This window comes from Aquarana catesbeiana, linkage group LG09 (genome assembly GCF_042186555.1).
Source record: "Aquarana catesbeiana isolate 2022-GZ linkage group LG09, ASM4218655v1, whole genome shotgun sequence".
In the NCBI taxonomy this organism is placed as follows: Eukaryota; Metazoa; Chordata; class Amphibia; order Anura; family Ranidae; genus Aquarana; species Aquarana catesbeiana.
Window position 1 is genome coordinate 244,830,180 of NC_133332.1, and position 13,250 is coordinate 244,843,429.

Below are 13,250 nucleotides of genomic sequence, written 5' to 3' on the forward strand. Positions count from 1 at the left end.
GGTGTCACAGAGCATTTAAAAAGAACAACCAGAAGCTGTTTGCCTTCAGACTCTCTCTCTTTAATTGAAACTCCCTAAACCTCTATGAAGAGAGCAGGCAGGCAGGGAGGGAAGGAGAAGGGGGGAGATCAGTCATTCCTCTGACCCATCTGATTAATTTAACATTTCATTATGAGTTCAAATTGTTTGTAATTAAAAAAAAAAAGACAAAAACAACATATAAAAATACAATTTAATGCTAATTCCAATAATACAGTATATACATACATTAGCTCCATCAGGGTTTAATGAGGGTATTCCAGCATATTGTTCAGATATTTACTATGAATTAATATACAGAAAGCTCAGGAATAAGATTCTCTTCATTTCAGAACTTCACATGTTGTATTAGTAACTACAGTATATAGTAAAATATAATATTGATATCAATATATACAGTATATATACCCACCATCAGGATGGGCTGCTATGTGGACAGACTCTACAATGGTGATAATTGAATAATATCTTAAATTGGTTTCTCCTCCTCTCCCTCCCTCCGGCTGCACTGCAGGGGGATTGGTTATTGCACATTCGCCCCTTCCATCTGCAGTCCCGCCCCCCTTTGTGCCCCTTACCCGCACAACACTGACGGCTTTGTCTCCTCTCCCTCCCCCCAGCTGCACTGGAGGGGATTGGTTCTTGCACATGCGCCCCTTTCATCTGCTGTCCGGGCCCCCCTGTGTCCCCCTGTCCCCCGCAGCGCTCCTGGCTTCTTCTCCTCTCCCTCTCTCCGGCTGCACTGCATGGGGATTGGTTCTTGCACATGCGCCCCTTCCATTTGCTGTCCCCCCCCCCCCCCGTTTGCCACTTTCCCCCGCAGTGCTGCCAGCTTCCCTCCTCTCCTGCTAGCAGCTGCTGTGGGCACACAGGGGGATGTTTCAGGATGGAGAGCAGGGAAAGGGGATGGTAAATATGTCATTTACTGGCCCCTTCCTTTCCTGACTGAACAGTGAGCGATTGATACCAATCACTCTTGTCTCCATTTATCACTAAATCATAGTAAACTGTTTACTATGATTCGTTTTGTGAATGAGCAGGAAGCCTCAGAGTGCTTCCTATTCATTCACCTGTGCAGCTGAGGCTACAGAGAAAGGGGCAGATAAATCGATGTCCTCAGTCACTTCCGGCAGGGGGGAGGGGGGCCCTGTCAGATAGGCTGTATGGGGCCCCGTGATTTATAACAGCAGCCCTGTCACTAGGATAGTAAACTTTTGCATGACAGGTCCTCTTTAACAGTCTACCATTCAGTCATATATCAGAGATGCATCACATCCCGTATTAATAAATTCCTAATCTATAGAAAGAATCAATGCTTCTTCTTCTATTATAATAGTTTTATAATCTTAAATACAGAATTTACACTAAATACAGAGAACGCAGGCTCCGCCCCCATGACATCACAGTGCCCCAACTCTTCTCCTCCGGTGTAAGTGCCAGGCCGAGCACCGTGGATCGGGATCAGTATTTATTTATTGGTGCCCAGAATATCGGCCAGCATTTTGGTGGCGTGTTGGGACTGTCCAGTGGCGTACTCCTCCAGGCTCCGCCCCATCATTCGGTGCAAGTTATTGGTAAGTTTGGTGACGACGTCCTTGAAGTTACCATTTCGGCCGGGCAGCACTACGTTCCCGGTTATATTACTCAGGAAGAACCACAAAACGGGCAAAACGTGGCGTTCCACGGCCTGCGGCTTCCGGGGGTAGACAGAGGATACAAGATCTGGGGGGACAATGGAGAAATGTTGAGGGGTTCATTATAGAAATAATAATAATAATGCGGTGAGAACCCGGCACATAATACAGTACTCGCCTTCAGGGGCTTCTTGTAAATGCCATCAGACGTGGTCTAAAATCTTTTGCTGGAGCAACAGCTCTATGTGCCTCACCTTGTAGACCATGAAAGTACCTGTGTTAGTCTTCAATCAGTCCCAGCCCCCGCAGAATCCCCTGAATTCTAGACAAAGAATTCTGCCCAGGTAGAGATTAAGCTCCACCCAGTGGCATAACCAACAGCCAGAGTGGCCCACATGGTACCTGGGGTAAAAGGGGGCCCCATAATTTGTAGTTCCGCCCCTAGTCACCCTCCTGCAGATGCTAAGCAGTGCCCCCAGAGCCCAGGACCAGGAGTAGAAGGGGCCTTATAATTCATAGTTACACCCCTGGCCCCACCCCTGCTGATGTTAAGCAGTGTATCAAAGATCCCTGAAGTAGAAGGGGGGCTTCATAATTTCTGGTTACACCCCTGCTGATGCTGAGCAGTGCTACCAGAGCCCTGGAGTGGGAGAGGCCCCGTACTTCATAGTTATATACCCCTGGCCCCACCCCCGCTGATGTTAAGCAGTGCCCCTAGATCCTTGGAGTAGGAGGGGGTCCCATTGTTTGTAATTATACCCCTGGCCCCATCCCTGCTGATGCTAAGCACTGCCCCCAGAGCCCTACAGTAGAAGTGGGCTTCATAATTTGTGGTTACACCCCTGCTGATGCTAGCTAGTGCCCCCAGAGCCCTACCACCCTCTGAAATGGGATCCACCATGGATGTTACTCTGAGTCTTCATGGTGAGCTAAGACTGACTGTGGATCTTGTTGAGTCAGCAAATTGCAATACTGTACACACAGACTGGGTCTTAGGAGGTTTGTCTTCTACACAGAGCGACATTTGAGGCAGAACAGCTGGAGATCGATGTGTTGACCGACACAAACACTTACAGTGTTGTTGTCCTATTAACATTTTGGCCAGGTCAGGCTCCCCATAAATAAAGTATACTATGTGTGATTGGATCGTATGATTGTATTGTATGTTTTTTTATCGTGTGTTTGGATTGTATGTTTGCATTGTATGATTGTGTTTTATGTTTGCATTGTTTGATTGTGTTTTATGTTTGTTAGGCATTAAAATGAAAACATGCAATCCATAAATGACTGTGTGAGAATTCTTTGGAATACTGTGCAGTACTGGAGAAGATCTGGATAGAGTGGAGAAAAGTCAGGACCTCTGGCAGGTTTTTATTGCTGGCTGTGTCTCTATTGCAGAGGTTTCCCTTCACTTCCTGTCCTGATTGGAGGTGTCACAGGAAGTGAGGAGAAATCGCTAGACATGTGCAGAATGAAAAAAAAATTGTTTTGTTTTGTTTTTTAAATCTTTTAATTTAGTTAAATTTGCTAAATTCCCTTAACTAATTTTCGGAATTTGTTTATTTTTTTTCACTTTCGATTCAAATTTTCCGAATTCTGTTGAATTTAATTAAATTCGGCCGAATTTGGAAAATTTGAATCGGCATTCGAATTCATTCTATTCTAAATTCGAGAGACTGTATTATCTTTCTATTTTATTCCGTTATATTCTTTTCTATTATAATTCAAATTTCGGAAGATGGTTATAGTCTATTTTTTTTTCATTCTATTATTCTGAATGCTAGTCTATTGTTTTTTCTAATTTATTCTTTTCAATTCTTTTCTAATCTGTTCTATTCTTTTATTTTCTATTTTATTCTTTCTAGTTTTCAAATTCAATTTTTAATTTATTTTCAATTCAAATTTAGGCTGAATTCTGTTTCGTTATTTCGGATATATTTAAATTAGTTTCTGTTGTAATTTGGAAATTCAGGTTCATCAAATAATGAAAAATGTGTCCGATTCGGAACGCAGTGAACTGCACGTCTCTCGAAGTCGCCCCGACAGAGACAGACAACTAAAACCCCGACAAAGGTTCTCACTTTTCCCTTTCTTGCTATAAATGATGACAGCCCTGGAACATGGAACTCTAAAACAAGTCAGCAATGGCAGCTCCCATGTCTCTATCCTCATTGGTCCCCCTTTAAACCTTCCAGTCCATCTACTTCCTGTGTTGGGGTGGGTTACCTGACAATCGCTCGGTCACGTCACTCATGGCGCGGCCGCTGAGGAACCGGATGCGGCTGGCGAATGGTTGTAGAAGCCACAGATTGTCTGTAATGTACAAAATGATGGTCAATAAAGATTTCTTGTTTGTAGGTAAAGCTGACAGTTCATGCTTTTCTCTCCAGCGGGGAAGCCGCTAATCTGCAGTCATGTGACCAACATTCCAAAAAATGTGCCTCTCCCCGCCCCCAACTACATCATGCTGTCTGACAGCAGAAGAAGGGTTCAAGTCAAACACAACCTTTTCCATTCTAACGCAGTGCTGCTCAAATGCATGCGTCCCAATGCAGGCTGCACTGGTCGGCAAAAAAAGACTTTGTTTGAGTTGTTTGCCTGCAATCCAAAATGCACCTCAATAGGACCCCCTGCAAGAAATGCAACGCAAAATCCAAACGCAGCCTCTGAACTGTCATCTAAATGTAGCCACCCTGCCCTAAGCAATAACATCTACTGAAATTCCGGGTTACTAGGCAGTAGTCAGCCTCAGCTAGATTGATAATTCGGTTATTTTGGGTCTCTTGAGCTCTGGTAATTGTTTGCATTTGCCTGCTGCTGGGTAGTGTCCTTTCGAATAGTGTGGGAGGCTGCACCAATCATGGAGTGTGGGAGGCTGCACTACTCGGAGTTATGAAATTGTATGTCTCCGTAGCCAAACACAGGGAGGTTCACTGCCGGTGGTGCAGGCTGGTAGAGGGAATACATATTTAGGAGTGACCTTAGGAAGTCAGTCTTGCCTAGGGGAGGGATGTAGATGGCTGACTGAACCCCTTTGGCTTGCTGCCTGGGTAGAGTGTCCATTTGTTTGGATAGAGGCCTAGGTTTGGGACTTAGAAAACTAAGTGAGGGGTCAAAGCACCATGGAAGAACTTAAGTTCAATCAGGGTACCTCAAAAACTGGACAGACGCTTTGTTCCTGACTGCAGTGTGGTGGCCTCTCCCCTAGGAGTCGGTAACTGAACTATTTAGTATCTGATTTCACAGAATGCTGGATTGGCTTAAAGGTTCTCAATCTGTGAAGGCTGTGACAGCCAAGTCCATGGATGTATTATTCCCCAACCCTCTCCTTCGGGAGTGTTGGGTGAGAGCCAATAAACTCCTTATTTTCTCTAAAAACTGACCGTCTGTTCACACTGCTTCACTGCTGCTGAGGACTAGACCTTGGGGTGAATGCCAACCTGCCCCGCACCTGAGGTTCCTAATATACCTTTGGTGGTCATGGGGTAGCAACATACACTACTCCATTAAAGACTAGTCCTGGGTGAAATGCTGGTCTGAGGTTCTTCATATGTCTTTGGGGTTTATGGGGTAGCAACATACACTACTCCATTGAGTACTAGACCTAGGGTTGAAATGCTGGTCTGACCAGCATTTGAGGTTCCTCGTATGTCTTTGGGGGTCATGGGGTTGCAACATATACTATTCCATTGAGAACTAGACCTTGGGGGTAAAAAGCTGGTCTGAGGTTCTTCACATGTCTTTGGGGGTTATGGAATTGCTACATACACTACTCCATTAAGGACTAGGCTTGGGGGTGAAATACTGGCCTGCCCCGCATTTGAGGTTCCTCATGTCTTTGGGGGTCATGGTGCTGCAACATACACTTCTCAATTGAGAACTAAATGTAGAGGTGAAATGTTGACCTGAGGTTCCTCATAAGCCCTTGGAGGTCATGAGGTTGCTATATACACTACTCCATTGAAGTCAATGAGAATATATTCTCCTGCCTATGACGTGTTCAACAAAGGCCTGTGTACACAAGCAATACGGGAAGCCCCTCCTGATCATCATAGAAAAGACAGAACGCTCACTTCTTTTAAAAGATTTGTACAAAGGCATTCAATATGTCTATCTCAGCATCTACTAAACAAAAGCAGGCAAAGATTTGAGATAAAGTTTGCTAAAAACATTGTAATAAAAAGCAATTTTTTTTAGAGAAAAATATTATTTTCCAAAAAAATGTGAGAGGAGTGTTTGCAAGAAAAGAAAAAAAACAATAAAGATTACAGGCTATAATGAATATAGGATGGAGGTGGATGGTCCTCCTAATCTGGAAGGAAGAGTACCGGTCACAGTCAGCAATGACTTTACCTATATTTTTCATGAGTGTGTCCAGGACGGTCACTGCGGCCGTGTAGATACCGGTGTGCTTGGAGTTCAGGTTGTCTGTGATGACGGTCACCATAGGGACTAACACATGGTGCAGACTGTCCTTCAGAATTGGGATCATGACCACCGCAGTCTCCAGAGCGTACTGATTGACCTTCTTGTTGGCGTCCTGCATCCTCGGGTAAAAGGCATCAAATATCTGTGAATATAGTAAAAATAATAAAACAATATGTAATAAAATTTTGGTTGTTGGAGAGGATCCTGTATAATATGAATCGGTTTCATGAAGTTATGAGATTTTGGAACAAAGTTAATTTACTAAACATTTCCACAGCCACCTATAATCTCACAATGACCAGCTTGTGACGTTCCTCCTACATACCTTCTAAATGAGTCTTCCTTTAAAGCGTCCCCATTGCCCTTGGAAATTCACCTTCCCCATACTAGGGGTCTATTTATCAAGGTTGTCTCTTAAGATTCCCAAGACCTTCACGCAAGATTCACACATTTTTTTAATTGAATCCTATGTGGAAAGTATTTGAACCTTGGGTGAAAGTTGTGAGAATCTTGGGTGAAAACATTAACCCTTTCAGCTTCCACACCCATATACCTCTTTTGGGTCAGAGCAGTTCTTAGCAGCTTTGTATAAATGGTAAAAGTACCTGTGTTGGTCTTGAAATCGGTCCCTGAAGAATCCCTTGGATCCTGGACAGGGAGTTCTGCCCGAGAAGAGAATAAGCCCCACCCCTGCTGATGATAAATAAGTACTTGCCCCAGAGGCTCTACTGCCCACTAAAGTGCTGGCATTTGACAAGGGGCAGGATTTGGCATTCATGAGGGAAGGGCTTAGAATATAACTCAAGCCAAATCTATTCTTTTTTTATTTGGATAGATTAGGGAAAGGTTGGATTCTTCTGCCAAGTTTTTATTGCTGAGATTCTTGGAGTGGCTTGGAGAAGCTACAAAACGTCTTCAACATTACAGGAGAAGAGCAGTTGAATGTGATTGACTACTAGAGACCTCATTAGTGGTTATGCTACAACAGATTCTTCAGCAAAGTGAAAATGAATGAGTAATTACACAACTATAGTCACAGGAAACAATCTTTCTTTTCTAATAAAATAAATGCTTATTGAGTAGGTAGGTTACAGAGAAGATTGCTCCACAATACCAGAGGTTACGGAGGTAAGTGTATACAGGACAACAAATGATCTACAATCTATAACAAGATGGCAATAATGTTTCTACCGTAGAACTGTAACCAGAAGCCCTCTTATCTCATAGATCATTTTTTTTAAAATGGTTACTTTTTTCTGGTTCTCCACTTACTGGAGTGATGTTGGAGGTGACAAACTTCACGTTGTTCTTGCAGTGCTCCAGGAGAAGCGTCACTCCGTCCATTTTACTTTGATATTCCTTAGCAGAGAGAAGTTTGCTGAGCTCCTTCAGTTGCTCCGTCACTTCCGCTGCCCGGACCGGCGGCCTTCGAGGGACTGGGGATTCCTGAGGTTCTGGTTCCACATCTGCAGGTCTGGAAATGCTACAGAAAAAAAAAAAAATGTTTTATTTATTCCAGGTTCTCCCAAACTGATCCTCAGGATCCACAGACCGGACAAGTTCTCCTACGTCATAGCTGTCCATAGCCGTCCATTAGACATGTGCAATTCATTTAGTTCCAAATTCGTTAATTCTGAAATTCACGAATTTCGATATTCCGTATTTTCGAAACTCTGAATTTTCGAATTCCGAATTTCAAAAATCCGAAAGTCTGAAAAAAGAAAGAAAATCAGTAAAATTCAAAATAATAACTAACTATTAAATTATAGGTATTGGAATTTCCTTTCAAATTTGGCTGTTAGTGAACATAACGAATATGAATTTATCCGAAGTTACGAATGATCTGAAATAACGAATGCCACATCCAAAAGAATGGAACATAACGATCTAATAATAATAAATAACAATAAATTTGAAAGGAAATTCCAATACATAAAATTTAATAGTTAGGTATTATTAGTTAGTTATTACTTCGAATTTTACTGATTTTCTTTCTTTTTTCAGATTTTCGAATTTTTGAATTTCCGAATTCCAAAAATCCAAAAATTTGGAAATTCGAAAATTCAGAAATCTGAAAATCCAAATTTTCGGAACTCTGAATTTTTGAATTTCCGAAAAAAGCAAAAAAACGAATGTAACGAAAACGAACAATTTTTTTGTCAGTGCACATGTCTACTGTCCATGATGTTCTCTCCGGGGACAATGCAGGCCCTCATTATAAAGATGGAGTAACTTTGCAGTGTCCAGGGGAATCTGCTCCCTGCTATAATTATATATATATATATATATATATATATATATATATATATATATACACACACTTTACCTTTCCTCTGGTTGCTGGACATCCTGGGCCATCACCACAGCGCTATTCTTCTGAGGAGGACGCTGGCTTCTAGCGGACGGGAATCTCTGAGATGCTGTCACTCAGCTCCTGGAATAATCGTCATGTATTATAAAGTTTGTGTAAAACAAGGATCTCCAAACTGCAGCCCGCGGGCCGGATGTGGGCACTATCCCTCCCATTGATACCAGAGATGGTCCCACTGACACCAATGATTTTTTTTACCCCCCGTGGCTGACCACCAAGCCTGTGGCATTGTTTAGTCCCTTCCGATGCCGGGGCATTTTCTATTCCCATTGGCCACAGTCCGGCCCGCCTTGAAGTTTGAAGGGCAGTAAGCTGGCCCTTTGTTTTTAGAAAATTTGGAGACCCCTGGTGTAAAACATGAAATACGAGGCATATGAGGCACATCACACAGCTCACATACTTTCTGCTTCACGGTGGCGATGAGGTCGCGGAGCTCATGTGACGGGATCAAACGTTCCATCTGCACCTCGAACTTGGGATGAGTCATGACCAGACTGAACATCCGACGTCCATAAAACCTGCAATATGGGTGATCATTATTACAATGTGTGGAATACACTCAGGACTGTAGGTGGGGGAGGTGGTCACTTAAATCCTCCCTCCGCCCCCCCCCTTCAGTCTTGCACAGTTGTAGCGGCTCCTCTCCTGGACTGGACTGTCTTCCTCTGATGTCACTGCACACTGTGAGCTTCTCACAATGTGCATTAGAAGCTGCAGCAAGTCAGATAGAGCCCCACCCTGATTTCCTGGCTGGAGGACGTCCAGTGTCCCTGGCCCCGCCCCCTTTGAATTTTTTTAGCAGGCGGGAGAGGAAAACCAGGGGGGCTGCAGGGGGAGGAGGGGAGGCACATGGGGGAATCAGATGTGGTCAGCACAGGGAGGGGGATGAGTACGGCGGGATGGGAGGACAATTACAGAACAATGCACTGTGTCTGTGTCTCTCCCTACAGCAGCTAAAAGCTGGTGGGAGAGAGAGGAGAGAAAACAGCTTTCCACTGCTGGAGGGAGAGACACAGACACAGTGCATCGTTCTGTACTTGTCCTTCCATCCCGCCGCGCCAATCCTCTGGGCCCCCCCTGTGTTCCTGGGCCCCCTACAGGAGGCCTGCTGGTACCCCCTATCGGCGGCCCTGATGGCATATGTGAGCTGCCCTGGGCAGAGGAAAAGGGGCCCCTCCAAGGAAGGGACCTGTAAAATAACCCCATAATGAGTCAAAGTCCATAGAAGAGCATGGCTGGGAGGGTGTCCTCTGTATGAAAGTACCTGGTGTCCTGCTGTCCATCCTGAACCAGTCTGACGAGGGTGCGGAGGAAGGTGTCTGTACTTTCTCTGGATCCACACAGAAGTTTCTCTGCCCCCAGGAGCTCCACCACCCTGAGCAGATGTTTGGCCGTACATTTCCTCACCGCGCTGTTTCGGTGACTGTGGAGGAGAATGGCACATATTACAAGGAGACCACAATGGGCATCAACATCTCCCTATACCTCTATGGAGCCCAAAGAGATGCCAACATTTAATGGGCACAGATTTGCCAGTGTGCCCGGGCTCCTCATGTAAATGACTCTTTTGGAACGCCACAAATCAATAAACGTTCTTTATAGAATGTAAACCTAAAACACCCATAAATGAAGGATCACAGACATAAAGGATCACTCTGAACTAGTATTTCAGTTTTTGGTGGATGCTGAAAAGTTAACCCCCCTCCCCCGCCCCCCGGGCTCCCAGCATCCTTATACTGCAATTTGTCAGGGCTGGGCTCAGCCCTCCCTTCTCTGAGCTGGCCGCTCAGCTGTTGGCTAATTGCCAGCTCCTATCTCTCTCCACAGTTACTCACCTGTTGATGATATCCTGCTCATCAGTCCTGCCTACTTAAGCCGTCCATCCCAGAGGATCTCTGCCTTCGCCTTAGTCAACAATACAGAGACTATCTCCTGTGTTCCTGTTAAAAGACTTGCTTGGCTGACATCCCTTCTGGCTCCAGATCCTGCTTGCTGTTTTACTTCTCTCATCTCCGGCTCCCTGACATTTGGCTTGTCTGACTATCCATTCCGGTTCCTGAACTCCGGCTATGTTTTGACTACGTTTTGTTCTATTTACTTTTATTATTAAACAAGTGAGATTTAACTACTTCTGTCTCGGTCTGATTTCATGGGTTCTGACACAATGCTAGAGTTCCACCTCCAAGTGGACCTATATTTTTCACATTAAAGATACCCACAGGGACAAGATGTGCAAAAAAGGCTTGTTTAACCACTTAGTGGCTTCTCAAGAAACAAGCTGCCAGAAAGGTAAGTACATGTCGGCAGGGCCGCTGTTAGAAATCATGGGGCCCCACATTTATTTGTTTGTTTAACCACTTAGTAGCTTCTCAAGAAACAAGCTGCCAGAAAGGTAAGTACATGTCGGCAGGGCCGCTGTTAGAAATCATGGGGCCCCACATTTATTTATTTATTTATTTATTTAAGGTACTTATATAGCGCCGTCAATTTACGCAGCGCTTTACATATACATTGTACATTCACATCAGTCCCTATACCCTCAAGGAGCTTACAATCTAAGGTCCCTAACTCACATTCATACATACTAGGGACAATTTAGACAGGATCTAATTAACCTACAGCCTTCCTGATGAGCCCCCCCCGCAACACCAACCCCGCCTACAAAGGGGTGCAAGCAGAACAGCAGCATTGACTTTATCCACCTACGCCCCGAAAATGAACAAAAAAAAGTCCCTCTTCTGCTTCCACGTTGTGGGTCCCTCTGTTGACCTGATGGTAATTGAAGCCCTGGTAAGAGAGCAGAAGTGGGGATGTGATCTAGTAAAATTCCTTTGTTCGCTTAGGCAGAAATGAACAATAAGCCCTCATGCACACAGGCTGTTAAAAAAACGTTATGAAAATGCCAGTATCTTTGCAGTGATTTTTTTAAACTTTTTTCAGCTTTTTTCGGCGTTTTTGCAATAGCGTTTTTGAGCGTTTTTCCGCGTTAGCGTTTTTGAGCGTTTTTTTTTTTTTTCAAATTTTTTTTTTTTTTTTTTTTTTTCAATGGATCAAAAACGCTAAAAAACATTGGTGAATGACGTTTTTGAGCGTTTTTCAGCTTTTTTCAGCGTTAGAGCGTTTTTACAGCTGAAAAACGTCTTTCAGAACCCACTGGTCCTGGGTTTTTTTTACAGCTTAAAAACGCCTATGCCACTTGCAGCTCAAAAACGCCTAGGTGGGCATGAAGCCATAGACTAACATAGACAGGCCTTTTTAAGCTGTAAAAAAAGCTCAAAAAAGCAGCTGTAAAAACGTCCGTGTGCATGAGGACTAAAGCTTCTCTGGGTCCCCTGTTTAGATGATGGGGCCCGGGCCCAGTACAGCGGCCCTGTATACAGGTATGTTGTATATACAAGCTGCTCTGGGCTCTTAGGGTCACTTGAACCCAGGGGGTCTCAAACTGGCGGCCCTCCAGCTGTTGCAAAACTCATTGAGGCATTGCAAGGCTGACAGTTACTAACATGACTCCCACAGGCAGAGGCATGATGGGACTTGTAGTTTCGCAACAGTTGGAGAGCCACCAGTTTGAGACCCCTGCGAACCCCTTGGAGCCGACGTGCCACAAATATGCAGCCTCACTGGACTAGGCTTTTTGCCGTGGGGCCGCATATTTGCGTATCTCCCTTTGTGCTGGGTGCACCCCACCCAGCACAGTGACCCCAGAGCCCCCGGGCCCCGTTCTAATGATCGGGACCCAGAATGTCCGATTCTGGATCCTCTGATTGGCTATCACAGTGATCAGTCACTGTGAAGCCCGCCCCCGTGTTTTCTGTCTCTGTGAATGGAGGAGAGAGATACATTGTATCATTCTCTGTTCTTGCAGAGATAGAAAAAAAAAGGATGTGTAGAAAAATGATAATATATAAAAAAAATAAAACAAAAAAAAAAATACCTAGATGAAGGTTTGATCAATGCCAGGGTTGGTGTTTGGGTCAAGGTCAAAGGTCAATGATCAGGGTCAAAGGTCAATGATCAGGGTCATTTTTTGGACAGGATTGTCGGTGTGTTTTAGGATAAAAACAACCACAATGCATTCTCTTGTTTGTGGGCGGCACTCCGGGTACAAACATCACCTAACATACACAGATGGGGTATCGCTGCGATCGTCAGGAGCGGGAGAATTTATTTTGGGTCATTCTTTGGTGAAAGGTTATGGTAGTAGCAAGAAATATACAGCTAAATTTAAAAAAAAAAATAAAAAAATGTTTTACTATTTTGGCCCAGTTTTCCTTTAATAATAAATATCCTACCATATGAAAGCGCAGTTTGTCCTGAAAAAAACGCGGTATATAATCCACCTGGATGCACAAAGTAGCTGTAATTATATGAAAAACAGAAATGGAAGGGACGCACACCTAGTGCGTTACCAGAGATAATTTAATAATAATAAGTTTTTATATAAAAGTGGATACTCACAAAATGCAACAGACAAAAGGCCATAAACACAATGCATGGACATGCACAGAACACGGGGTACAGCCAACGTGTTTCAGGGGGCGCACCCCCTTCCTCAGAGCTAGGCATTTTGTGAGTACCCACTTTTATATACTTTTATATAAAAAACTCTTATTAAATTATCTCTGGTAATGCACTAGGTGTGCGCTCTCCTTCCATTTCTGTTTTTCTTGTAGTTCCTTTCGGAATCACCCCATCTGAGGAAGGCGCATCCACCTAGTTCTGGGATCCCAAATATACCTTCCACATCACCATTGTATCTGACATCTGTTACTCCTCAC

General features: G+C 44.0%; 1 protein-coding gene across 1 annotated transcript in view; it reads right to left on the minus strand.

The window, feature by feature from the left end:
• Positions 1-218: 218 nt before the first annotated feature.
• LOC141108463 (TOG array regulator of axonemal microtubules protein 2-like) overlaps positions 219-13,250 on the minus strand; it is an 87,796-nt gene continuing 74,764 nt past the window's right edge. The window contains 8 exon segments of the mRNA XM_073600084.1: positions 219-1,761; positions 3,900-3,986; positions 6,027-6,243; positions 7,374-7,584; positions 8,428-8,507; positions 8,509-8,535; positions 8,873-8,990; positions 9,737-9,895. Coding sequence (XP_073456185.1) covers positions 1,508-1,761; positions 3,900-3,986; positions 6,027-6,243; positions 7,374-7,584; positions 8,428-8,507; positions 8,509-8,535; positions 8,873-8,990; positions 9,737-9,895 — 1,153 coding nt within the window. The 3' untranslated portion in view covers positions 219-1,507.